The 27,975-nt window shown below is 47.6% G+C and overlaps 1 protein-coding gene and 1 non-coding gene across 2 annotated transcripts in view; one reads left to right on the top strand and one right to left on the bottom strand.

The window, feature by feature from the left end:
* Positions 1–1,814: 1,814 nt before the first annotated feature.
* The window catches only part of TTI1 (TELO2 interacting protein 1), a 49,869-nt gene continuing 23,708 nt past the window's right edge, over positions 1,815–27,975 (bottom strand). The window contains exons 3-8 of the mRNA XM_049779140.1: positions 24,276–24,464; positions 20,464–20,612; positions 16,989–17,129; positions 14,787–14,991; positions 14,429–14,516; positions 1,815–2,342 (exon numbers count right to left, since the gene is read on the bottom strand). Of these exons, the coding sequence (XP_049635097.1) occupies positions 2,159–2,342; positions 14,429–14,516; positions 14,787–14,991; positions 16,989–17,129; positions 20,464–20,612; positions 24,276–24,464 (956 nt within the window). The 3' untranslated portion in view covers positions 1,815–2,158. The remainder of the gene's footprint in view (positions 2,343–14,428; positions 14,517–14,786; positions 14,992–16,988; positions 17,130–20,463; positions 20,613–24,275; positions 24,465–27,975) is intronic.
* On the top strand, positions 16,805–16,866 carry LOC126019214 (U7 small nuclear RNA). The gene has a single exon (XR_007498957.1). It is a non-coding gene; the product is annotated as a U7 small nuclear RNA (small nuclear RNA).

Raw genomic sequence — 27,975 nt, 5'->3', positions numbered from 1 at the left:
GGCTGTCTGCTCAGAAATAGCTCCTGGCAGGCACGGGGGACCATATGGGACACCGGGATTCGAACCACCTTTGGTCCTGGATCGGCTGCTTGCAAGGCAAATGCCACTGTGCTCTCTCTGGGCCCAGGAGAGATTTCTGAATGCATAGCCAGGAGTAACTCCTGAGCATCACTGGGTGTGGCCACAACCCCCTTCCCCCCCTCCCCCCAAAAAAAGAAAGCAGGCACTACGGTCCTTCTGTCCAAACTGGCAATGTGGCTTGGAGGAAGGAGCACTGCCTCAAAGACAAAATCCATCAGGGTGATGGGAGTTAACCTGTTCTGCCTCTTAGGCTGCAGAGGAAACAGACACCAGGGGAGCTCAGGAAATAACACCCCCCACCTCCCATGGAGGAATGCATAGGGGCAAATTATCTTTTTGTTTTGTTTTGTTTTTTGGGCCACACTCGGCGTTGCTCAGGGATTACTCCTGGCTGTCTGCTCAGAAATAGCCCCTGGCAGGCACGGGGGACCATATGGGACACTGGAATTCGAATCAACCACCTTTGGTCCTGAAGCGGCTTCTTGCAAGGCAAACACTGCTGTGCTATTTCTCCGGGCCCGGCAAAAAAAAAAAAAAAAAGGAAAAATGGAGAAAGAGATGAGGCAGAAAGTCTGTAATAAAAAATTTATTGTCCGGGGGATCGTGCTTACCAGCAGGGTCTACACCTTGATTGGGTCCTGATTCCTATAACTCAGAGAAATGCAGACCCTGTGATGTGTGTTTAATTTTTCGTTTGCTTTTTTTCCCTCTTTCTTCTTTATTGGAAAAGGGAGATAATGAAGGAGGAAAGGGATAGAGAAAGAGGAGAGGGGAGAGTGAAGAGAAAAGAGGAGTGGGAGAAAGAGGAAGAGGGAGAGCGAGAGAGGAGGGGGGAGAGAAAAAAGGAGGAGAGGAGAGAGGAGGAGAGGAGAGTGAAGAGAGAAAAGAAGAAGAGGAGAGGGAGAAAGGAGAGAGAGAGCGAGGAGAGGGGAAAGAAGAGAGGAGAGAGAAGAGAGAAAAGGAGAGACAGAGAGACAGAGACCCACTGCTGACAGCTTTTTTATTTTTCTTTTTATAGCTGTGGCTGCATGTTAAATATAAAGGTTTGTCTGCATGAGATTTTGTCACCATTGTCCAAGGGCTGGATGGTCTGGGGGAGAGGAAGGACAGGCAGTGATGAGCCAGGCTGCCCTGCACATGGCAATCACAACAAAGGATTAATTTCCTCCAGAAAGGGTGACGAAAGACTATCCAAGGGCAGCCGGAAGTCTGGGGTGTGGGGCTGGGGTGAGTCTGTAGTCTGCTGTGTGCAGTATGGGTTGGTATGCTGGTCCTTGTGGCATCCATTCAAGAGCACACACACTTTTTTTTTGGCCACACTCGTTTGACGCTCAGGGGTTACTCCTGGCTAAGCGCTCAGAAATTGCCCCTGGCTTGGGGAGACCATATGGGACGCAGGGGGATCGAACCATGGTCCTTCCTTGGCTAGTGCTTGCAAGGCAAACACCTTACCTCTAGCGCCACCTCACCGGCTTCCACAGATACATCTTTCAAGTCACAGATATGAAAAATAAGTTTCAGCCTCAGCTTTCATCCATGTTGTGCCTTTACTTTCTTCTCAGTATGCGCCAGATCCATCTCAGTCCTGTGGAGGGTGCGTGTTCCAATGTGGGGTGGCCAGTAGTCCGAATGCACCGAGCCCGGCGTGGTCAACACACTGGTGGCGGTGGGGGAGCGGGAGGGAAGGGATGACGATGACACGTAGGGAGGGACATGAAGTCTCTGCTCTAGTGTCTCTAAACTCCCGTGTGTGTGTGTGTGTGTGTGTGTGTGTGTGTGTGTGTGTGTAGTTGCACGCAGGGTGCGGGGCAGCCAGTCTGCAAAGATGCTTCACTAAGGCCTTTAGCCCTGAGAGCTGCCAGACAATGTCATCTGCAAACACCAGGCACGAAATCTAAAGAGTCAGCCACGTTCCTGGCAGCTGTGCCATCGATCAGTTCAGAGATCGATCCACCACGTGCTCTGCCTTTGTGGGCTATTCTGCAGAAGCCGCCACCTCCTTCCTTGTCCAGAGCGGGAGCAGGACCAGCCTCGTGGGGGTACGGGGGAGTGTGGGGAGCCCTCGGAACAAAGGGGCTCAGGACAGCTCCTGTAGCAGGTACAGCACATTGGCCTTGTAGGGGTTCTGTGGCTCAGTGGCCCCCCAAAGCTGCATGGGATACAGGCTGGGGTGGGGCGGTGCAGGCTGCTCGGGACAGTAAAGCTCGTTGAGGAGGAACCAGGTGGAGTCCGGGTCGACCTTCATCAAGTGGAGGAAAACGCTGTGGAGAGATGGCAGGGGATGAAGGGGAAGGCAAAAATGATGGTGGCTCCGAGAGGATACAGCTCCCTCAGAACCACGGAACCAGCTGCTCCAGCTTACGAGCCCGGGCCATCAGCCTGGTCTCGAGGCTGAATCAAAATAGGAGCCAATGGCCTCCTATCCACTGACACAGAGAGAAAATAATTAGTTTGGGCAGAACAATATTGACATCAAACAAGCTCTGGGCAAGGAGAGCGATTAAAGTCTGAGTGTAAAGCAGGAGGCTGTAGTAGAAAACCTGCATCCCGCCTCTCACAAGCTCCACCTGGATCTCACCAGAGGCAGAAGGTCCCATCTGCAGGGGACCCAGGAATACTGCTCAACTTTGGCCTACCAGCTCCCTTCCTAACTTTGTATTCAGGCCTTTTCTGAGGGCTGGGAACAGTCTCCCTCTCTTGAGGAAAACCCACCACTCTCCTAGCAGGATGCCTGTCCTGTGGGGTCTGCACCACACGAAGGATGAAGGTGAGGTCCATCTGCCCCAAGTCGCACCCCCACTCAAGGCAATGAACTTTTTTTTTTTTTTTTTTTTGGTTTTTGGGTCACACACGGCAGTGCTCAGGGTTTTTTCCTGGCTCCGTGCTCAGAAATTGCTCCTGGCAGGCACGGGAGACCATATGGGATGCGGGATTGGAAACAATGACCTTCTGCATGAAAGGTAAACACCTTACCTCCATGCTATCTCTCTGGCCCCAAGGCAATGAACTTTGGCTGAGCTTTAACTTTGCGATGACAAGCTGTACCTCTTCGCGCCTCTCTGCCCATCACAGGAGTACTAGCTCTGAGCTTGGCCCTGCAGTCACAGGCAGGCCCCCATTAGCTACCTGCTCCAGCTCACACATCACCTATCCGGATAGACACAGCACCTTCCAGCACACATCAAATGTTCACCCCTGGACACTCAAGCCCTTTCCCACATAACGAGCTCCCAAGGGCGGGGTGTCTGGTCATGTCCACTGCAGGATACAGGGCACTTCTCAATTTCATAATTAATCCCTTAGGTGGCACGATGATGACTGTTTTGGAGAGGGGTATAGGAATCAGGGCCACACCTGGAGGTGTCAGGGCAATTCCTGGCTCTGTGTTCAGATTAGCCCTGGTGGTGCTATGGCCAGGGCATTGACCTTACCCTGTACAAGCTCTTCAGCCTGGAATTTCCCTTCTATAAAAGAATCTATCTGGAGACATCAAGGACTCACCACCAGGGAAGAAAGAAATAAGAAGGGGAAAGCACAGGACAGATTCATGTTTATAGGTTTACTATATGAGTTTTACCTTCACTTTTCAGTCCTCATTTCTGAAAATGGGGCGCTTCTTTGCTCAGGGTACTGTTAGGGACCAAACGAGACTGGACCAATCTCTAGCTTCCCTGGCACCTGAGTCTCTATTGCCTTACTTGCTGGAGAAGGGTGTCTCAGAGAAACCCCGCTTTACTGAAGGCCCTTCTAGGAGGCCTCTCCCTTAAGTGTAAGTATTCTGTCTTCAATAAAAGCAAAACTCTAGGTTTGGCCCTTTGCCAACTGTTGAAACCTGTGTGTTGGGGGTGTGTTATGGGGAGGGGGCATGGGATCTGGCCTTGCCTTTTTAGTTTTTGCTTTTTGTTTTAGGGCCATACCTGGAGATACTCAGGTTACTCCTGGCTCTGCACTCAGGAATAATTTCCAACTGGCCACATGCAAGGCGAGTGCTGTACCACTGTACTGCCGGTGTATTCAGTACCTCATCTTGCCTTTCCTTCTGGGGTAACTGTGGCAGGTGGTGGACCACTTTGAGCATTGCTGGTCTAGTCCAGGCCTCAATAATTGAGTGAGTTTTCTTTTCTTTTCTTTTTTTAGACATACCCAGCGGCACTCAGGGTTACTCATGGCTCTGCACTCAGAAATCGCTCCTGGAAAGCTAGGGGAACCATATGGGATGCTGGGGATCGAACCCACGTTCATGCTGGGTCAGCTGCATGCAAGGCAAACGCCCTACCACTGTGCTACCACTCTGGCCCCTTGAGTGAATTTTCTTTATTAGGATAATCTCGTGTTTATAACCTCAGCGGTTGTTGCTGGAGAAGTGATTAGAATATTCTAATTCATCGTTTCCACTTCACCGCAGAAAGGAGATAGGGCCTGCGTGGGAGACAATTTTTGTTTAAAAACAAAAATATCTTTGATAATTAGAGTGGCAAGGGAAATTATGGGGGGAAAAATAGCTCCAAAAACGGGAAGCAGATTTCTATTTACACGTGACACAGTTGACAGTTTTCCCTGGTGCCAAAGACTATTAGAATGCAAATAGTCTCATTTGATTTATTTTTCTTCTCTCCTCCTCCCAGTCAAGAACAGAAACAATTTCGCTGGCTACAGCATGGTGTAGTCTCTGCTTCAAAGAATGTTTTGACGTGAGCAAGACACAAGCATGGGAGGGCCAGAGTGTGAGGTGTCCCTCCAGCTCTGGTCTACAACCCAGGCACTCTCACCATATATGTCCCAACTCCCTGACAATACATAGGCAGGAAAGGAAAACACAGCCAGTCCCTCTTGCTGACCTGAGATGGGTCAGTGAAATGTTAAGGGGAAGTAAAATGTGGGGATGGTAGTGTTGGGGAGCATACCACCTTCACCTTCATTCATTCAGAAAATCAAACTTGGGGGCCGGAGAGATAGCATGGAGGTAAGGCGTTTGCCTTTCATGCAGGAGGTCATCGGTTCAAATCCCGGTGTCCCATATGGTCCCCCGTGCCTGCCAGGAGCAATTTCTGAGCCTGGAGCCAGGAATAACCCCCGAGCACTGCCGGGTGTGACCCAACGCACCCCCCCCCCCACACACACACAAAAGAAAGAAAATCAAACTTGGAGAATCCTGTGGGGTCTTTGTTCTAAAAGAAGCACTGGATTCAGGGGGATGGGGGACTCTTCAGAGGAACAGGTGCACCTCCCCGTCTTTTCACCTCCTCACAGGTTTGTTCTGAGGTGCTTGGTGAAGAGGTGCAGGAAAACACTCACAAGTGAGGAAGGAAACACTGTTCCTTTCAGAGAGAGCATGTCTGAGGAATAATTCTTACCATAGACTTGTGCTGCATGGCACAAACAGGCCAGAGAAAATCCTTAGACATTCTGAAAAGGGCAAAACATTGGTGCTTTTTTCCACTCCTAATCTCTTTCTCACTGACTTGGTGGAGGATTTCCATCCTTAGCTTATGGGGTTCCTATTTTGCCTCCCCTATTTGTTTTCTCTCTAGGAGGGAACAGAATACAACATTCTCTCAATAGGTCTGAAGGTGAGGGTGGAAACTAAGCTGTGCGTGTGCTGGGTGACAAGGCTGTGACTCGAAGGCCTCCGGCCCTGGCTCCTTGTTCTAAGTGTTCCCACCAGTCTCCATCTCCCCCGGAGCTGTGCCTGAAGTCTGCAGCCAGTCTGAGGGCACAGCTGCAGAGTTTTACTTAGTCTGGTCTCACTCTGATGGGCGTGGGTGGCTGTGTGTGCTTGAGTGGGTTCTAGTCCCTCCTGAGGAGGGGAGGAAAGGGGCTCCCCGGGAGGGGCCAGCCCAGAGCGGAGTCCCTGAAGTCCTTTCTGCCTGGTCACAGAGCCAGAAGACAAAGGCGGGAGGTTTGCTAAGAAGCGACTGGGGTAACTGTCTGGAAAATGTTCCTCATCCATCTTGAGATGCAGCCATGAGGGGCGCTTGAACAAGCCAAATGGGCAGCTCCATCTTTCCTCAAACCCAGAGAGAAACACTTAAAAAAATATATATGTATGTACACCGTTTAACTCCTGAGCAAAATTTCTTTCTCTTTCCCCCGGGCCCAAATCAGAGGCACGAGGGAGCGCAGTTATCAAGAGATTATCTGGTCCCCAGAGTTGCGGGAGGCACTCAGCTGTGCCTCATGCCACTGAGTGTCCCGAGGCGAGTGATTATCTCTCAATAACCTGTAGGGCCGTGTAGCTTAAATGATAACTTGACTTTAAAAAATTTAGAACTCGCTGTTAGGCAGTTTCTAAGCAACCTCTGTTTCCATGGCAAAGAAGCCCAGTGTTTATACTGATTTTTCACTTAAAATGCGGCTTTATTGAATTTTACTTCATGTAGGCGGCCATTTCCCTGCACTTCAGCCCCATCTAGGACTGGCAGGTGTCAGTGAGCACCTAATAAACTGCAGCCACCCCACCAGCAGGCGTGGGACACTCTGGGCGTCCCAGCTAGACTGTGGTGGCCTGGGCAGACACAGAATGTGCCATTAGAGTTTGGCCAGTTGGGTCTGGGAACTCCCTCTCCTGGTGTACCCCCTAATTATTACGATTTTATGCTACTACCAGCTGTGCTCAGGGACCACTTCTGGTGGTGCTCAGAGGATTATATGTTGCAGAGGATTGAACCTGGGTTGATCCAGGCGAGGTAAATGCCCTATTGCTTTGGCCCAGGTCCTCAAATGTTTGCACACTGAGCCACCCCTAGCACAGTTGGGGCCCAGGCCAAGGTGTGTGGGCTGAGGCTGGGGAACAAACTTGGAGAGAATGAGCAGGACTGAGGTCCACGGGGCTAACCTGGGGATATGCCCCTGCTTCTCCACAGAGAGGGGTTTCTCTTGCATCGGCTCTGAAGCCCTGCTCTTAGTGAATCCAAGCATGGGTATAGGGCAGGGCTTCCTGATTCCTTACCCCCACCCCGAACACACCCCTAGACCCCTGGAAGCAGCTCCTCTGCCGCAGACTATCTGGAGCATGCACATACCCCCCATCTCTGTCTAGACAACAGCTGCTCAAAGGGGGCTCTGAAAAACCACCAGCCAGGGAGGCCCCAGCACAGCAGTGTGAGTGGAGTCAAGGTCTTGGAGCTCAGTGGCAGGCTCCTCTTTCTCTATCAGTTACTGGCTGGAGAGACCCACTGCTTATCTCTTCCTAAAAAACTCCCCGGAGCTATCTGCGGGTGTTGAATAGGCACCTGGGCGATGTGTAAGGTGCTTATTTATCTAACACCAGAGGACTCTAAGGCAGGTCTGCGGGTATGTCTTTTGAGGACCTGACCCCAGTACGCTCTGCTTGGGCCTGGCCCACTGTGGCCAAGTAGAACATCAGGCTGGCAAAGAAGGCGGCTTCAGGACTGGCAGAGCAGGCAGCCTCCATGCTCCTCCCCCTTTCCTTCCCCCGTGACTGCTGACATGCTGACATGCATGCTTCCCTTCCAACAAATGGATTCTTAGGGTGTCGGCACGGTCATGCCAGCCAGCAGTGGGACGTGCATTCTATCCTTGGTAATTTTCTCTAATGGGTCTCGGTTCATTGGTTAACCAGTATTTCAAGCCTGTCCTTTCTTGCTATTCAATTTCGCGATCTTCCCCCACATGGAGGTCTTTTTTTGTTTCTAAATGTTGGAAGTGGAGGATTATGACTTGAAGCAACCATCTTCTCTCCAAATAAATACTGCCAATTACCTCTGCAGCTATCCATACTCGTTATACATAACTATTTACCGGTTTGAAACCATTCATCTATCGATCTCACTGCTCCGCATGCTCCTGCAAAGACCTATATCAAGGATATTTAAATGCAGCAAGGGCGAGACGGAAAACCATAAACTCCAGCAGAACGTATGATGCTAATCGAGCCTCTAAACTACCACAAGACAAAGTATCATAAATGCGGCAGAATAACTCCACTGTTTTCTGCATATTTAAAAAGACAAGGCACTGAGAGGCCCGATATGTTACAGACAATTCAAAAATAAGCCAGCGCCTAGAAGGGTTTAAATCTCACTGGGGTAGGATTTAAAAGCATACCTGTCCATCTGGCCAGCTCAATCCTACAGCACTGTGATGGGGTGAATTTCCATGGTCAGCACAACAGTGGACTTGGGCCTCGGCTGGTACTTTCCAGCAACATACAGCATTTCCTGCCCCTCCCTTGGACAAAGATGTCTTTGGAGTTTATCTGTGCCTCCCAATCCCAACAGTACTTCTGCAACACACACCCTCGTACCAGGCCCACCATCTCTGGTGACAGAGGTGACAACTCTGAGCAAGCCCTTTCTTGACTAGAAAGAACAAACACCCTTCTACAGAACACCAAGCCTAGAGCTTGGTCTTGGGCTCAGCACCCAGGAGAGCTGAGCAGTTTTCAATGACAGCAAGTAGGCAGGAGCCACGTCTACTCACTGCAGCCAGAGCCGCACAGTGGGCTCATCTCTGGCAAGGGTGCAGACAGGAAAGAACTTCAGAGGTTACTCTGTAGTACCTGCTTCTCTTTAAATTTTTTCCCCTTAAAATTCTTTCCATCTGGGCCACGGAGATAGCATGGAGGTAAGGCATTTGCCTTGCATGCAGGAGGACAGTGGTTCGAATCTCGGCATCCCATATGGTCCCCTGAGCCTGCCAGGATCGATTTCTGAGTGTAGAATCAGGTGTAACCCGAGTGCTGCCGGGTGTGACCCAAAAACAAAAAAACAAAACAAAACAAAAAAATCTTTCCATCTGGGGCCGGAGCAGTGGCACAAGCCATAGGGCGTTTTTGCCTTGCACGCGCTAACCTAGGACAGGCCACGGTTCCACAGCCCCCCTCTGTGTTCTATACAGTCACCAAGCCAGGAGCGATTTCTGAGCACATAGCCAGGAGTAACCCCTGAGTGTCATCGGGTATGGCCCATAAACAAACAAAAAACCCCCACCTTTCCATCTACTTCTGTATCCCTTCCTATATTCTTCCTTGCATTCTCTTAACTTTAAGATGCCAAGGTCTTCTTTGGAATGGGTGAGAAGTCACCATTATGTATTGACTTTTTACTTGGTATTCATATCTTATGCTGAAGAATTAATACACACAACTTCAATGAATCCATGTAACTTTGTTAGGGGAATGAACTGACAGGCTTACTCTAGACTTGAGAGGAGACAGACTTTGAGAATAAGTGGATTAGTCACTCTTGAGGTCAACTCTAACCTGGTGTACATCTTTGGACACTTCCAACTCCCTGCATAGTCCCTTGCTGCTAATAAGAGAATTCCCGCCCCCCCCCCCCCACCGCCCCGTGCCTTTTAAAACAAATACCCACAGAATTACCCAAGTAAGACCTTCACCTGGCTACCTTGCTCTGCACTTACATCATCCTATTCATTCCAGCTTTTCAGGTGGTCAGGACAGACCAGAGACACCGAGATGAGGAAATGGCTCTCCCATGGTCTGCCACAGTGACTGAGACCTATAACACATTGTGTGAGTTGGCCCAGCTACTAGGCTTGACCTGCCATCAAAGGCATGTCCCAGTGTTCAGTCTAGTGTGGCACAGCGACACATGCATACACTGGGTTTTCCTGCTTGGTGGTGGAACTGTGGCACCTGGCAGATTATCAGTTACACCGTGGAAGCAGAGAAAGGTCTGGCTGGGAGCAATGGACTCAAGGAGCACAGAAATCCTTGCCTCAGATCTGAAACTCAGCAACCCACTTTGTCATCTGTATGGCAGATGTCTCTTATCTCTGACACCAGGACATCATGCCTGCATATGCACAGAAACAGCTTCATATCTGAGGGTATTTTTAGAACAATGAGCCTCACAAAGGAAAGAAGCGATGCCTGTCAAAGATGGATAATAGAAAAGCTAACTACTTTGGGCCTGGATCTGTCAACTATTAATCAAGGGTTGGGAGGGAAAATATCCAGAGTGCCCTTGTTTCCACGCTGGGTGCTAACGGATTGGGAGGGGGGTGAAGGGTGGGGTGAGAGAATATGGTCTTGCAGCCCAACCTTGAACCACCTGCCCATAACATTTAGGGAGGAGCGCTACTAATTTTGAACTCAGCTGAATGAATAGATTGCCTCATGGCTTCTGATCCTTTCAAGTATAATAGCCCCATGTGTGGGTAAAGAGCTCTGCTGGGCTCTGGCAGGGATGAAACGAACGAGCCTGTGCCCGTCTGTGTTCATCTAGGGTTTGAAGGTTCTGGCGGGTTCTTTGAAGGGCTGGGCGCCCACTGCTAGACAGTGGGGGAAGTCGGCCAGTGAATGAACCTTCGGACCTGACTTCTCAGGCACACAGTGGCAGAGGGAGGCCATGCAATTAACATGAAAAGGATCCCTCTGAGAGGATCCCCCTGCTCTGGATTTAGTAAAGGAGCAGCCAGGCTGATGATGGGAAATACATGCATGAAATACATTGCCTGTGAATGGTGACACGCAATGGCATCCACATGGAGGTGCATGTGTGCTCCAATCTTCATCTGGCATCGTGAGGGGTCAGGCCCCCCATCCCCTCCTTCTGAAGGTGCCTATAATGTGCTTGGCACACAGAATTCCCTCACATCTTAATGCAACTCATTTTCTCTAGTCACAGAGCCAGTACAATTTAAACCTAGGGTGGGGGGAAGCAGGAGAGTAAGAACATGCTTTGCATACAGATGGTCTTGGGTTTGATTTCTGGCTCTATCTGAAGGTACCCCTCACAAATACAGAGCTGGGAGGGGTCCCTGGGAGGAGCACTACCAACTCTGACCCCAGAAACACCACCATCAACAAAAAGATTTAAGCCCTTATTTACTTAGGAGACTGGTGTCTTTTGCCCTCAGACACAATGCCCAGACAGAGAAAACTGGGGAAGCCCTCTCCCTGGCCCCCAGACCTAGTGGCTATATGGTCAGTGGTGTGGCCCAGGTCATCTTCCCTCCCTGAGAGCCTTCTGTGTGCCCTAGGATCCTCCAAGCACTTCCTTCCGTTCCACACCTATTGGGCCTGGATGTCATCCTAGACAATATTGCTGGCTCTGCTCCTCTAGCCCCAGAATGAAAGACTCCGGGATCAGTGAAGATCTCGGGCGCAAGATAGGTAGGTAGGCAGCTTCAGAGGTGGCTCAGAGACAGGCCCAAAGAGTGTGTTTTTAATGAAGCAAGGTTGAATCAGACTGGGAGCAGGCAGTAGCATCAAGGAAAATCACAAATTCAAGGTATGCATGTTCATCTCAACTTCCTTTCAAGTATGGCAAGGAAAAGGTCCATGATTAGAAAGGCAGAGAAGAACTGGTGAGGCCCACTGTGGCTGCGAGGCTCCTGGGGCCACTAGGGAACTTAAATCCCTTAAGTTTGTCTCTACCCTGGCTGGGCTGACACCTGCGGTGAGCCAGCATTCACCCTCCCGACCCAGCTGGCTTTCCTCCCACACTAGCTATGATGTTCTCACGTGTTAGCCACCGAGGTTACTGAACTAGATGGGCTGAGGGGGAAGCTGGCATCTTTCTTGTATGGGCAGTTAACAGTGACACCTGGTGGTAACATACAGCAAGGTTATACCACCCCACCACCCTCCTGGCCTGTCCCCTCCAGGCCACAAGATTTATGCCCCTCCTTACAAGGCACATTCGATAGATAAAGCATTAAACTGCAATGGCCTGGCCCCTTCTTAGCATTTATAGCCTCAGTTACATCAACCACCCCTGATCAATTCCCATTTTGAGAGTTTATAGCTTGGATGTAAAAGCCTGCCACAAAGGCTCTATTTAATATGACAAATTAAAAAAAGCAAACACAGCCTCCAGTCATCCCCTGAAACCCAAGGATGCAAGTAGGAAGAAGGAAGAGCCCAAAAGGGAAGCTCACAAAGAGGGCCTGGCTCAGAGACCTTGAGTCCTACCAGTCAAACCCACAGATCAGATGGGGCACTCTCAGATCAACACTGGCTCACCAGGTGTCACCCTTCCCCATCTGGTCAGGCTAAGGGGTCAATTCTAGAGCAAGTTGGTGGTCTGCCAACAGTGTGGGAGCCACCGGCTTTGAGGGAGCTGTACCAGCCTCAGTGCCTCTGGCTCTTCCGGATACTCCAGATGTGGAATGTGGCTGGGACTTTGGGACCCTCTGGCTGGATGCAAAGCACATCTCTTCCCATGCCAGGGCAGGGGGCACTGAGGGCCAGCAGGAGTGAACACAGGGGCACTGGTCAGGGTTGATAACACAGAGGTGAAGTCATGATAGCTCTGACCCACCGGTAGGTGCCCATGTTTCACTTTTGGAAGGACCTGGGGATGGAAGAGGAGAACTAAGGCCCACCACCTGAACTGGCAGAAGGGGAACACATCTCCTTCAGGGCACCCTGGCCTTCAGCCCCTGTTGTCCGGCTGGTTGTCTGTCGGTTCCTTGACCAAGGGTCCTCCCATCCCCCCTCTCGTCACTTGGCACGGAGGCTGACAGAGAGACCAGGCTTCCCATTGTCTCAGGCTGTGCCTCCCACTTAGAGAGCTTATTAATTTCCGAATCAGGATGCCAAATCAGCTCCTGATCAAGGACAGCACTGCTTTATTTCCCCCTGACTTCAAAATAAGTTTGCAGATGATGTGTCTGTGAAGCAATCAACCTTGCACTTCCTCCCCTCGAAGCCCATCAAGAAGGAGGTCATCTGACTCAACCCCGAATGGAATGTGCCGGAGCAAACAAAGCCCGCAGTCAAGTGGTCTGACTGCATTTTCCTCCTCCCAGGCACCTTGAATACCAACTCAAGATGCAGCAAGGGCCGGTCTGGGTTTAATTGCTTTTTCACAAGGGGGAGAGAGAGAGGGAGAGAAAGTGAGAGGGAGGGATGGAGGGAGAGACAGAAAATAAAAAGATAAAGAACCATAAATATTAGCTTGTCTGATGGCTCTAAATAGGATGCAGAAGAGTGAAAGGAGCCAGGGAATGGGAAAAACAGATCCTTGTAACTTTTGGTTGTGGCAGGAACCCAGAAGAATGTACTGGAAGATGAATTCATCACATTCTTGAACGGCACCTCAAATCATAGCACAATCAGTGTCAGGTGCACTGTCTAGGGGAGGAGGACTTTTACCCTAAGCTGGTTCTATAAGGATTAAGAAAGTGGGTGTGTATGGTGGTGGAGGTAGGATGCCAAGAAACGTAAGGAGCAAGTTGGGATGCACCCTCGTGCTTCAGACACTGTGACTGATTCTGGGCCTTAGAGATGTGACAGGAAAGAAACAGAAAGAAAAAAGGGAACTAGGGAAATCAAGAGCAAAAAATCGCAAAGCACAATAAATCAATTCAAAATGATATTTCCATCACTCCCTGAGAGTGAGCAAGGTTTGTTACAGGAGCAACTGGGCTTTCCTCATAACCTGATCACCCCACAGGGAGGAGAGGATGTCTGCCTCATCCAGGAAGACCAGAATTGGGCCACAATAGCCTGAGAAGGGAAAGGATGCATCAGCCTGGAGATGCAGAGTTACAGGCTCAGCACACCCACAGACTCCCTGGGACTGGCAGTTCTGGGGCTAGGGAAGGGGGTTAAGAGTACATCTTGGGGGCACGGAGAGATAGCACAGCGGCGTTTGCCTTGCAAATAGCCGATTCAGGACCAAAGGTGGTTGGTTCGAATCCCGGTGTCCCATAAGGTCCCCCGTGCCTGCCAGGAGCTATTTCTGAGCAGACAGCCAGGAGTAACCCCTGAGCACCGCCGGGTGTGGCCCAAAAACCAAAGAGTACATCTTGGGTTTCAAATCTGTGGAAATCTGCTGTGCTCAGAGTTTGAGCTGCTGAAAAAAATTCTACTGTGTGTCAGAGGTGGTATACATCTTCTCTAAACAGCAAAACTCTTCAAATATAAATCACATAATTGCAGAGTTAGAAAAGGCCCATGAAGCCTTTTAAGAAAAAAAGAAAAAAACAGGGATGAGCCTCTTGTACACACCTAAATCTGCTTAAGAGTTTTGAGCACTGACAAAGGAGTAACCCAATGCTTTCCCTTTGTGGATGATGCAGCTGATCCCTAAGAGGTGAGATGGGGGTGGGGTGGAGGGAAATCACCTGGTCACCAGAGGAGAAGATTTCAAAGCAGGTCGCCTCTGACCTGGAAAGTTCTCTGTCCTTTTCAGCACCCCACCTTTCTGCTTTGCCCCTGTGGAATGGTTGTGACACTAAAGCAGTGGGACAATGTTTGCTGCAAATACTAATCCTAGAGTTGGCCAGTTAAAGAAATCAGCTGAACCTGGCCAGGAGCGAGAGGAGAGAAGCCTCAACTCTGCTCATCATTAGCAAATCATCCATAATTTAGAACAAACGTTGAGAGATGTGGGTGATCAGGCAGACGTACCTCCGGGCAGCCTCTTGTAATTTCATGGGCTGTTTGGCACTGAGGTAAATCAAGCAGGCATCAGCCACTTTATTCAGGTCACCCTCACCTGGAGAGAGGGAAAACAAAACAAGCATTGGGCTTCGGACTTCATCTGGGTGACCAGTAACCAACTGCTGTCTGGTGAGGCTGGCACGACCAGGCCAGCATAGGGGATGAGCAGAGGAGTGAAGCCCAAGGAAGACTGAGGGATATGCCCCAGTAGAGGGCTGGGGTCACAGAACTGAGAGGAAAGGGCAAAGCAGAGTGGCTGAGGGTACGTTAGGACAGGATGAGTGAGTGGGTGGGACGAGTGAGGGAGTGATTGACCTCTACCCACCTAAGTCCAGTCTCTCGCAGAGGGGGCCCAGGCCCTGCAAGACAGCCAGCTGCAGTTTGAAGGCGAGTGTGTGGGAGTAAACAGGGCCAGCCCTGGCACTGACGGGTGCCTGAGTCACCAAGGAACTGGCCAGCTTTGGCAGGACATCTTTGGAGAAGCGACTCCTGAGGAAATCACCACACTTGCCTCCCAGTGTGCGCAAAACCTGCAGGGACAAATAAAACCCCAGCTTGGTGATAGACAGCGTCACGCACCACACAATTTGGTAATTCAATTTCATCTAGGACTCTGCTTGCAAATAAAGACAGAATTACGGCTGCTAATTCCATACCCATGGTTTGTGATTCTGACAGTTATGAATTTGGAGGTCTTTGCTCCCAAGGCATGCTGCTTCTATCCATAAATACAGATTACATGGAGAATAACTCAAAGGAATCTGGGGTGGAATGAGTAATATGATTAATATCTTGATTTCCCTTTTTTTTTTTTTTTTTTTTTTAGCCACACCCAGCAGTGTTCAGTGGTTATTCCTGGCTTTGCGCTCAGCAATTGCTCCTGGCAGGCTCGGGGGACCATATGGGATGCTGGGGATAGAACCGAGGTCTGTCCCGGGTCAACCACGTGCAAGGCAAATGCCCTACTACTGTGCTATCACTCTGGCTCCTCATTTTTATGTTTTATTAAAAAGAAAAAAGAAGAGTAGATTCCACAGACTATGTCCTAAATCTTCCTGACATCCCTCGAGAAGACTGGTGCTTCTCACTCTGCCGAACTGAGCCAATGTGCGCTCTGTGGCTCAGCTGTCGTTGCCATAGGCAGGCACCAGGAGGCAGTGGCTGAGGACTCTCAGCTGAGAGTGGGCAGGGTCCACAGGGTGAGAGCTGAACCAGTGTTCTTCTGGACCTGTGGCAGGATCCCTTAGGTAGAGGGCCCTCATTCCACCTCTCCCAACAGGCAGCTTCTCTGTATGCCTCATTTTAAACTTTTTTGAGCAGAACATATTGAAAGGCTTTACGCCACTGCACAAGACCAAGTCGATGGGATAATAGGAATTTGTTTAAAAATTGGTTAAGTACAGTGTAACTGGCTCACAGTGCTGGCAAATCCCGCATAGCAAGGTGCTTATTTCAGGATTTCAGGCCCTCCCTCAGCTGGGCAGTTCACATGGTGTCACAGACATCGGGTTATCACCAATGCATGGGGAAAGTGGCCTTCAACATAGTACACACATCTTTGTATACGGGAACCTTCACATCTGAGTAAGACTCAGCAAGGTCTCCCTACCCTATCTTGCTAGTACCTTTTGCGCTGGAGAAAAGTTATGTTTCATATATTTTATTATTATTATTATTATTATTATTATTATTGTTTTGTTGGTTTGGGGGCCACATTTTCAAGTGCTTAAGGCTCTGCTTTCAGGGATCACTTCTGGTGAAGATTGGGGGGACCTTAGAGGGTACTGGGAATCAAACCTGGGTTATCCATGTACAAAGCAAATACCTTACCCACTGTACTATCACTCTGGCCTTACTTTTTTTTGGGGGGTGGGTGGAGGGGGAGGCACTTAAGGGACTACTTCTGGTTCTGTGGTCAGGTTTCATTCCCAGTAGTGCTTAGAGGACCATACGTGGTGTCAGAGATCAAACCAGAGTCAGCTAAGGCAAGTATCATGGACTGTATCAGACTATCACTGCTCTGCCTCATGCTTTAAATGTCAGCTAGTATTTTTGCCCAGTACATACTGAAGAATATGACTGAAAACCAAAATACTTGGTTTACTTATTTTTGTTTTGGACCCACACCAGCTGTGCTCAGGCTTACTCTGGCTCTGTACTTACAAATCACTCCTAGCAGGGATTGGGGGACCATATGGTGTGCGGGGTTTGAATCCCGGTCAGCCGTGTGCAGGGCAAGCGCCCTATCCACTCACTGTACTATTGCTATAGCTCCTTTTCTTATCTTTCTGTGTTTTCTTCAAGGTATATTCCGCTAAGCCAGTTAATAAAAATAAAAGTCTGAAGTGTTACAGCTCTTTTAGAATTTGTCCAGCAGGCCTTCTGGTCTCCACCGGAAGCCCCTCCCACCAAAAAAGGTCTGAAGAGAGAGGAAAGAGAAGAGAAAGAAGAGAAAGAAAAAGAGGAAAAAGAGGGGGATACAGGGGGAAAAGGCGGGGAGAGAGAAAAGACATGGGTGGTTCTATACCTGGAAGGCTCTGAGCACGGCCAGTGAGTCATCGTTTGTGAGCCGGTGCACTAGTGAGGGCCAGGCCCGATGAACCAAGGGAAGGAGCTGGTTCTTGTGGGACTGCAGCACCACCACACACAAATTCAGCACATCTAAGACCTGAAAGGTAAGAGAGAGTGGGTCTCGGCAGGCAGCCAGGGCCCAAGCCCCCATTTTAAAAGAATATAATGTAGAAACACTTTCACTGAGACATGACTGGATGCCCAGCACTGGCTAGATACCCGGGAAACAGGTTTCCCTACATTTGTGGGGCTTACAAGATTCTAACTGGGTTATGGCCCAGGAAAGAACTGATTACCAAGTATGATAGGTGCCAGGGAGGGAAGTAGAAGGGAAGTTACAGAGAGCTGAAAGAGGTCTTCTGGCTGAAGTAGCTCCTAAAATAATACATGAGGAAGCTGAGGAGTCTGTCACATAAAAAAGTTCAGGGTCTGAGAAACCAGAGTAATAGTACAGTGGGTAAGGTGCTTACTTTGCATGAAGCCAACACAAGTTTGATTCTCGGCACCTCATATAGTCACAAAAGCCCCGCCAGGAGTGATTCCTGAGCCATGGAGTCAGGAATAAGCACTGAACACATGCACTACCACAAGTGGCCCCAAAACAAAGAGTGAGAGTTCCTAGAAGCTGAGATGGTAATAAGCATGGGTGAGGAGAGCTTGCACACTGAGAAAATGAAAGCATTTTCTGGTGCTGGTGGGCATGAAGTTGAGAGGGGTAAGGGGCGGGTGAGGGTGTCATGTTAAGAATTTTCTATGTCTAGGGGCCAGAGTGACGTCTAGGGGCCAGAGTGACAACACAGTGGCAGATCCAGGACGGACCTGGTTCGACAAACATGGTTTGATCCTTGGCGTCCCATAAAGTACCCCTAGCCAGAAGTGATTTCTGAGCACAGAGCCAGGAGTAACTCCTGAGCATCACCAAGTGTAACCCAAAAACTGAAAAACAAAAACAAAAACAAAAACAAAAAAACCTTTCTATTTTGTACTGTGGGTGGCAGGAAGCTGTTCAAACATTTTTACGCAGGAAAAGTGATGTGACATGATTCAAGTTTTAAAAACGTCATGTGGCAGCTGAGTGAGAAGGGACATGAGGTGAGAAAGGCAGCGAGAAGGGCCCTCAGAAAGACTCATTTACTCACAGGAAAGGAGGAAGGAGATCAGGACCCAAGCGGCCAAGAACAGAGACGTGCTCCGGAAATGACACGGCTCAAGCTGCTGGGGAGATGGAGAAACCAGATCGTCTGGTTTGGGGTTAGGAGCTGCCACAGACGCATGGCCACTGAATAAGAAAGGCCCTGAATAAGATAGGCACTGAAGAGTAAACTGAGAGCTGGTGGAGATCAAGTTCTGTTATTTTGTTTTTGTCCCACATGCCACAAGTGGCAAATGCACAAGGCAAATGCTCTACCTGTTGTACTATCATTCTGGCCCCCAAGTTCTGTTACTTCTAAGTGGGGAGCAGTCAAGATCCAGGTCAATCTTAGATGTAAGATTTTGGGGCAGACAGATACAATAAATTTTGCTCTCTTTTTTGGGACTGTGTCCAAGGATTAATTCCTGTTTCTGCATCAGGGGGCTCACTCCTGGTGGGGGGTCAGGGGACCATGGGTGGTGCCAGGGATGAAACCTGGGTCAGTGACATGCAAGGCAAATACACTATCTGCTTTGCTATCACTCTAGTCCCTAGATTCTTTTGAGCCTTCCCTGACTCTTGGGAGTTGAGAGCACACAGGTGGCCTTTTGCCATGTCACCCTCTTAGAGAAGGTGGGCACATTCTCAGAGAAGTAGCTGAGGTGGTGAAGGTACACTCCTGAGTGAGAAACACAGAGACAGAGGCTGGAGTGATAGCACAGTGGGTAGGGTTTTGCCTTGCATGAGGCAGATCAGTGTTGATCCCTGGCACCTCAAATGGTCCTCTGAGCCTGGCAGGAACGACTTCTGAGCACAGAGCCAGGAGTAACCTCTGTACGCTGCTGGATGTGGCCCAAAACCCCAAAAAAAGACAGAGACAAGTCCACCAGTATTTACGTGAGTTCTTGCATGAGATCCAGTGTGTGCTGGGTCACATGATCCAGAAATGATGCCAAAAGTAGAAGAGGTCAGTCCCTAGGGGGAACAAGTAGGCAATGGAGAAACCTCAGGGCAGAGTAGCAAAAAATAAGATGTGGCTCTGGTACTACTGACAGGGGTGGAACCCTGACATTATTGCTCGTGGATCCAGGTGGCTCACTGCTTCCATGATGCCCATCTTCCTTGGTGCCTGACATATCTTTCTCCCTCTCTCAGGCTCATTCTCAATCTATGAAGAGAGCCCTCTTCTGCCGACCTGATCTAAATCAGAATGTAAGCCCTGTGTCATTCCACAGGAATAGGTTGGAAGCGAGTTCCCAGTACGATTTTCCATCATGGAATCTTCTTCCCTCCTTAGCACTGTTTCATGTGTATGATGAGGGAGTATGATGAGCCAGTGAGGGAGACATCATTGTTTCACAGATGAAACGTCTGCAGCTCAAAAGGTATATTAATGTACTCTGGGCTGGTTGAGATGCTGAGCCAGGACTGGACTTGGGGTGTGGACTTGAATTCAAGGACTGTGAATTTAAATAACTACAGCACTCACAGAGTTGCTCTACAGCCTCCACAAAAGGGCAGACATGCAGCCAACACATCAACTGGGCACTTCCAAGAAAACCTGGCATGGAGGCACATGGCGGTGCTTGCTAACAGAACAGAAGTAGCAGGAAGAGTCTCTGAGAGGTCAGGTCATCTCAAATCCAGTTTTCCTGACCCATGACTGCCCTATAGGGGGGGCAAAGAGGGTTCTTCACATCACAGAGCAGTGATTCATATTAGGTCAAGGGGGGTCAAATGGTGAGTGTGTGTGTGTGTGTGTGTGTGTGTGTGTGTATAAAGTGAAAGACACAATTCACACTACCCCATCCCACAAACTTATGACTGATGGGGAAACTGCTGGAGAAACTCCAAGGGGATGAGAAACTAAGACTGAGAAAGGAGATGGGTGTTTCTCCTAGGATGGAAATGGAAATGGGAACAGAGATAAGGGCTACTGGCCGCCTGGGAAGAGTGGCTTTGGTACTTTAAAGTACTTTGGTACCCAGTGTCCTGTATGATTAACTCAGCTCAGAAAATGACACCCTGCAGAGAGCATGTGGCTTTCTTTCTCCTGGAGAGGCAATGAATCCTCACAGTATGGTGATTTTTTAATTCCACCCAGAGGACTGCCTGTGAGCAGATAGGAAAAGAGGTGAGATGATCACCCTGTTGGCAGAATTCCTCTTCAACCTCTTCTAGAAGCCCCATGGGGATGGGAGATAAGGGATACAACTTGTTTGTCCATGTGGTCGCTGCCCCTGGAGCCAAACCTTAGTCTTTTGGTTCAGCAGATGCAGCGAAAGGGCCCCATACTGACCTTCAAGCGGATCATCAGATTTGTATCCGACAGCAAGTGGATGCAGCGCTCCATCACATTCATGGCTATCTGGATTTGTACAGGCAGTGGTGGCTCCATATTAAAACCTGGTTCAGGCTCGGTAGCAGAGGGCGGGTCCAAATGCTCCTCTGGAGAAAAAACAAACCCAGGGACAGTGTTTTTACATGGTGCCCTGCACTAACTAGATCTTCTAATCTCTGCCTCACAAACAGGACTTGTAAGAGAAAAGGGCTAGGATAGAATCTAAGAAAATCAAGTGAGACACGGGCCATGCTGAGTCAAGATACTGCCAGAGGGTTCATTCAATGGACCAGTTAAAAATTGGGAGGATGGGGCTGGAGCAGTGGTGCTAGAGGTAAAGTGTCTGCCTTGCAAACGCTACCCTAGGACAGACAGCAGTTCGATCTCCCATGACCCATATAGTCCCCCCAAGCTGGAGTGATTTCTGAGCGCACAGTCAGGAGTAACCCCTGAGTATCAAACGGGTGTGGCCCAAAAGACAAAAACAACAAAAAAAGAAAAATTGGGAGGATCCTTTATACCAGTTGGGAATTAATAGCCTCTATCATGGAGCATGAGCATTTTGTGAGGGCTGAAATTTGTATCTACTGGGGGCTTTGCTGACTGGGTAAATGCTTCCAGGACAAATGGCACCTGAAAGAGAAAAACAGACACAAGAAACTGCAAACACAGAGCCCCATGGTCCTATTCATTTCTGCAACAAAATATAAAATGATGGTATTATGAGATAATAGATGGGTTTTAATTTTCTTTGACACCTTTACTCTTCTTTTAACTTTCAAAAAAACAATTTAGGTTTGGGGGGGGATTTTGTTTTTGTTTTTGAGTCATTCCTGGTGATACTTAGATTTCATTCCTGGCTGGATATGTGGTGCTGGGGATAAAACCTGGGTTGGTTATGTGCAAGGAAAGTACCTTATACCCTCTGCTATTTCTCTAGCATACCCCTCCCCCCATAAATTTTAAATAAAATCAAGTGGACCAGGTTATAAGTTGGAGTCCCATGGTGGGACAAATTCCTTGACAGCATTTGCCCTGTCCACAAGTAACACTTCCCTTTCTTTTTCTACTGAAAAGAGGGCCATATATCTGTCTTTTCCAACACATTGTAACATCTTTGGGTGGCCAAGTCTTAATCATCTTGACATAAGAGAGACTATGGTAGCAGGCATGAGGATCAAACTTTGTCTCCACAATCCATTTGCAAGACTTCTTATTTTATATGGCCTCATCTAACAGAAAGGAATAATTCTGGGAGTGTTAAATAAGATAACACCAGCGATCAACATGCTTCACTGACTTGCATGTGTTAGTACACTATGCACTTCCGTTACCTGATGGCCTCATTTCCACAGAGCTGAGCCTGGTTCCTGTTAACTTTTCCCCATTCTGATTACCTCAGTTAGAAAAGCAGCCTCTTACAAAAGAGAGGGGGACTGGATGTTACAGCCCACCTCATGAACCTCACCACAAAGAATGATGAGTTTAGTTAGAGAAATAACTACATTGCGAACTATCCTAACAATGAGAATATAGGAGGGAAATAGAAAGCCTGTTTAGAGTACAGGTGGGGGCGGGGAGGTGAGGAGGGATATTTGGGACATTGGTGATGGGAATGTTACACTGGTGATGGGGGGATGTCATCTTATATGACTGAAACCCAACCACAACCATGTTTGTAACCAAGGTGTTTAAATAAAAAATATTATAAAAAATTTATAAAAGAAAAAAGCAGCCTCTTATAGTAGAGGCCACACCCATCTCTAACAGATGCTGAAAAGATGAATGAAAATGCTTTTCTAGAATGCTTGGGTTGTTTTTTTTTTGTTTTTTTTTTTTTTGAAACAGGGACCACAGATGAGCAAGGTGCTTTTGTTGTGGTTAAAACAAAATACACATATCAAACTGGTGCAAACCCCAACATTCTTTATGGTGCCAAGAGTGTGTGGCATGTGCTTGACGAATGATAATTCTCAGAATAAGGCTATGCTTTTTCTCCCCAGAGGAGGATTTGCTGTCTGAAATTCACATATTGCTGAATGTGATTTGAAGGAGGTGAATTTTTTTGTTGCTGGGAGAGAGGTTTGATTCATTCAGTCTGCTGCTAGCAAACATCAACCAAAGCCAGGAGATCCTAATCATGAAAGAATGGAGTCAGTGACAAAGCTCAGGTTCAAGCAGGATGACAAATCTGGATTATAAGGAATCAAGAGCCCCAACCCCATACCTACCCATGCTTCTCTTGGATTCTCAGGTTTGGGGGTGAGGGCTAGTTCACACACACACACACACACACACACACACACACACACAATTGGGTTGGGGGTGAGGGCTAGTTCACACACACACACACACACACACACACACACACACACACACACACACACACACACACACACACACAATTGGGTTGGTGGAAGTAACAAAACTGAAAAGGAAAAGCCTGATAGATATCTGATCAGAAAACAACAGAACTTGATCTGCATCAACCATGACCTGGGCCTCTGATGCTTTCTTACTGTTTAAAAGAAATTAGCTGTAGTTAAGTTGCATCAAACTAGTGCTTCCTGCTATTCTGGAGAAGTGGCTTTAGTTCATCAGAGACTCAGAGTAGACAGAGGGTGGTGGGGAGTTGTTAGGGAAAGAAAGGAGGAAAAAAAAAAAAAAAAAAAAAGAAATCTGCTCAATTCCAACCTAACAAACTAATTTGGGACTCACTTGGATTTAGGATAGTTCTGAGACCACCAAGCTCATTATGACTTGGCATTTTATATTTGCCGAGGAAGTTCTAATAATTTATTAATCCTTCTGTGACCTGAAGCTCCAGATTGAATTTGTGAATAAAACAATAGGCTGGAGCTTCAATTTGCCTGGACTCCCTTCTCCTTTCCATATATACTGGTAGGAAAAACATTGGGCTCTTCTCCCACCAATAAATGAATGGATCAAACAATGGACGTAAGGAAAATAAGTACTAGGAGAGAATGTTGTCAACCTGGCCAATCATCAAAGAAATGGAACACCAACCATTTTTCACCTATTAATGAGAACAAAGTAAAAACTGACAACAGCCCTGCTGACAAGGCTGGGAAAAGGCCAGAACTAGTCCCGCACTGCAGTAGGGAGGGTGTAATCAGGTTACTTCTCCAGAGTTAATTTGGCTAACAAAAAATGGTTCTACCAAGTTTGACCCTGAAATCTTGACTTCTGAGATTTTAAAAAATATGCAAAAGGAAAAGGTCATGCACACAGCATCATAGGGCAACATACTTTTTTTTTTCTGTGAAAAACCAGAAGCTCCCCCAAACTTTCCACCAGAGAATTGATCTTTAGCTGCAGCTATTAAAACACTAAGAAAACTCTAGTGACATGGAGAGTTAGTCACTTATTATATAATGAAAAGCTATGGAGAGACTCTATCATACATGTAAATTGTGGGTGCACCCCCAAATAGGTGTTATCAGATATGCCTCCGATAAAGATAGATGCTCGTAACATACAGATTTTGTTTTTGTTTTTTTTTTTTTGTTTTTTGGTTTTTTGGTTTACACCCGGCAGTGTTCAGGGGTTACTCCTGGCTTCGCGCTCAGAAATCGCTCTTGGCAGGCACAGGGGACCATATGGAATGCCGGGATTTGAACCAATGACCTTCTGCATGAAAGGCAAAAGCCCCACTTCCATGCTATCTCTCCAGCCCCGTAACATTCAGATTTTATGATCACCTGCTTCAGAGACAGAGAGAAAGCTGGTAAAGTCCTAATAACACTGACCTTCATCTTCACTATCTGAGACATTGCCGCCAGCCATATCCTTTTCCTTAAGGTAGTTGAGCAGAAACTGTTCAATGTCCTCGGCTGTAGGTGTCTCCTGGAGTCCCTTTTCGAGAGGTGCTGGTCTTCTCTCCCCACTTCTGCTTTGCTTTTGGGGATGCAGGTTTTCTGGATCTGGGAACCACTGGGCTATAAACAGATGCTACAATGATCACCTAAGTCACGGGTCAAGTAGACATTAGAGGTTATCAATAAAATTAGTGCTTTGTCATGGCCAATTTGGCCCGCAAGTCATGCAGCCTATGCCTGCCCAACCAACCACCATCCTGCTCTAGAACTGCTATGTTATTCCCAAAAGTCTAAGGTGCTTTTTGTCCTTTGTGTCACTTTTCATGTCTCAGAGCAAACAGAAACTGGCTCAGTAAAGCAGTTGGAGTCCTTAAACCCTAAGTTAATATAGATTATTATTTAATATATAAAAAAATTATATATATATAAAGTTTTTTTGGAGTCACACCTGGAAGCTCAGGGGTTACTCATGGCTCTGCACTCAGAAATTACTCCTCGTAGGCTTGTTGGACCATATGGGATGCCAGATATTGAATCCAGGTTGGCCACCTGCAAGGCAAACACCCTACCTGAGGTTCTTTTGTTTTTTTGGTAACCCACCCAGAGATACTTAGGTGTTATTCCTGACTGGGCTCAGGGGACCTTATGGCACATTGGATATTGAACCTGGGGTAGGTCACGTTCAAGGCAAAAGCCCTAACCCATCATACAATTGCTCCAGCCCCAATTTAGCTTCTTGATATGCCCTCTTTCACAGCACCATATTCTTTCTTTTTCATATCAATGCATCATGTTTTGTAATTATATCTGTCCTTCGTGTGCTGTTGTCTAAATCTGCTTTGGCCTCGAGGACCAAATCATCAACAATGGAGATCCAATATGCCCAGCAGAGAATGGGTGCTCCAAATCTAAGCTAAATGAATACAGAAGCTAAACTGGGAAAGACACATAGCAAAAACATTCTGAATAATCACACTATTCATCATCAACAGATGGGCTACGGAGTCTTGAGAACAGCACCACATATACAATTCTGATATAAAAAGCACGATATCTTAGCTTCAAAACTTTTTGCTGTTTGGGGCCGGAGAGATAGCATGGAGGTAAGGTGTTTGCCTTGCATGCAGAAGGTTGGTGGTTCAAATCCCGGCATCCCATATTGTCCCCTGAGCCTGCCAGGAGCGATTTCTGAGTAGAGCCAGGAGTAACCTGAGTGCTGCCAGGTGTGACCCAAAAACCAAAAACCAAAACAAGAAAAAACTTTTTGCTCTTTGGTTATTTTGACTTCTGACGTTACCAAAATATATACTTTCACCATCACCTAACCAATGGGTTTTCTTCTCACAATTATTTTCACAGGGGCTGAAGTGATAGCATAGCAGTAAGGTATTTGCCTTGCATGTACCAGACCTGGGACAGACCTGGGTTCAATCCCCATCAGTGCATGTTCCCCAAAACCTATCAGGAGCGATTTCTGAGTGAAGAGCTAGGAGTAACCCCTGAGCGCCAGTGGGTGTGGCCCAAATAAATACAAAAATTAAAAAAATACATATTTTCACAGTGGTTGCATCCTGCAATGTTCAGCTTGGAGGTTAGAAACCTGGTTGGGGGGGCAGGATGACACTCAGTGGTGCTCAGGAGGCCTTGAAGATTGAAATCTAGGCACTGAACAAGCTAGGTATGTGCTCCACTGCTTGAGCTATCTACATGACTCAAGTCTCAGGGGTCACTAGAGGGAGGGCAGTGAGAGACAGCAGGCGAGGCTGAGGAGGTGGGTCTTCATGTTCTAGCACATCTTTAACTATAACAGCTCAATATTCAATTACTTTTTGCATGGTCCCCTGGAGCAACATTAAAAAAATTGCAAAAAAAAAAATTGCTAAAAGTGATGTCTAAAATAATAGAGTAAGGATTAAAAGACTGGAGAGGCTGAGAGTGACAGTATAGAACACCCCATACAGTCCTCCTAAGACTGCCAGAAGTAATTCCTGAGTGCAGGGTTCAAAAGTAACCCCTGAGCACTGCCAGGTATGGTTCCGTATCAAAAAACTAACATAAAAGAATAAAGATCAACAAGGAAAACATAACAAATTTTCTCCCTCCCTTTGCAGATATAGCAGGGAGCACCTCTGATGACCTATTGCATCTGAGGTCACTTCCTATCCATCTAGGGGCATCATCTGTCCAGAGCCAGGACAGCAGCATGTGGGAGGTAGCAGGAGTAGGCTAATGTGAGCAAACGCCAGCAATGAGCAAAGAGGAATTCAATCTAGTAGCTGGAGTTCCTATTGTGGGTCTATTGTAACACTTCTCCATTCCCACAAATGCATCAGGTTCTCAGTATCCGCAAAGGAGTTGCAGATGCTGCTAAAAGGAGATACTCTCCAAAGATTATTTCAGGCTACTGCTAAACACAAAAACATCTTTGTCCAACAAATGGCTTTTAAACGTGTGAAAAGCAGTTCAACCTTATCCTTAATGCGAATTAAACTACAATAAGGTGCTAGTTTTCTCCCATTGGATTAGCGGAGATCAAAAAGCTTGGTAATAATACAGTGTGGGTGAGGGCACAGGAAATTGGCACTCTCTTACATTGCTGATGGGAGTTTAAATTGGGACCTCTCCGGAGAGCAATTGGATACTCTCTATCAAAAATTTAAATGCATCACTCTCTAAGCTAACATCTCTCTTAGGAATTTATGTCATTGACAGACTTATTTAAAATGATCTACACACACACACACACACACACACACACACACACACACGCATTGCTTTTTATTTTTGTGGTGGCAAAAATACCAGAAACAACCCAAGGGAGCACCACAAAATGACTGCTCCCACATCTGCTATGGTACAGTCACATAATAGAGTATTATACAGCCATCAAAAGGAATGTGCCAATGGGCCTAGTACACAATAGTGTAGTGATAGTACAGATACCACAATTCTCAGTTGCTTGTGTTGCAAGCAGCTAATCTGAGTTTAATCCCTGGCCTATAAGAGGCCTATAAGGTTCTCTGAGCACTGCCAGGTATGGTTCAAAAACAAAAATAAAAAAGGCAACATGCCAGCCTCCCCTCCCCGTGATGTGGCACGTGCAGATACCAAGTGCTTGGGGGACATGAGGCAGCTGTTTTCCTTTGTCAAAGCTGTCCTAAATTTTTCTGAGGAACAATTAGACAACTCATGGTGGGCGCTTCACAATATCCAAGTGATGGTTCTTGCCCTCACTTGTGCCACACACAACTTCTAGAACCAAGTTCTCTGACACTGTACTTCTCTTTACAATTTAAGAATAGCCACCAAATGGGGCTGGAAGTTAGATAGTACAGCTGTCAGAGTGTATGCCTTACATGCGTCCAACCCAGGTTTCATCCCTGGTACTACTGTACATGGTCCCCCCACCCTAGCCCTACCAGGAGTGATCCCTGAGTAAAGCCAGGAGTAAGTTCTAAGTACTATGGATATACTCAAAAACAAACAAACAAACAAATAGGCATTATTCAAAATTTCCCCTTTAGAGATAATCCAAGGTATTCACCCCAAGGCATTCACTTTTCAAGACCAAATCAAGATCTCTCTTGAAAGGAACTATTAAATAGGCCTTTACCTAACATAGTTTTCATTT

The sequence above is a fragment of the Suncus etruscus genome, chromosome 9, assembly GCF_024139225.1.
Source record: "Suncus etruscus isolate mSunEtr1 chromosome 9, mSunEtr1.pri.cur, whole genome shotgun sequence".
Classification (NCBI taxonomy): Eukaryota; Metazoa; Chordata; class Mammalia; order Eulipotyphla; family Soricidae; genus Suncus; species Suncus etruscus.
The sequence above is the reverse complement of the archived record's forward strand: the minus strand, read 5'-3'. Positions and strand labels throughout refer to the sequence as shown.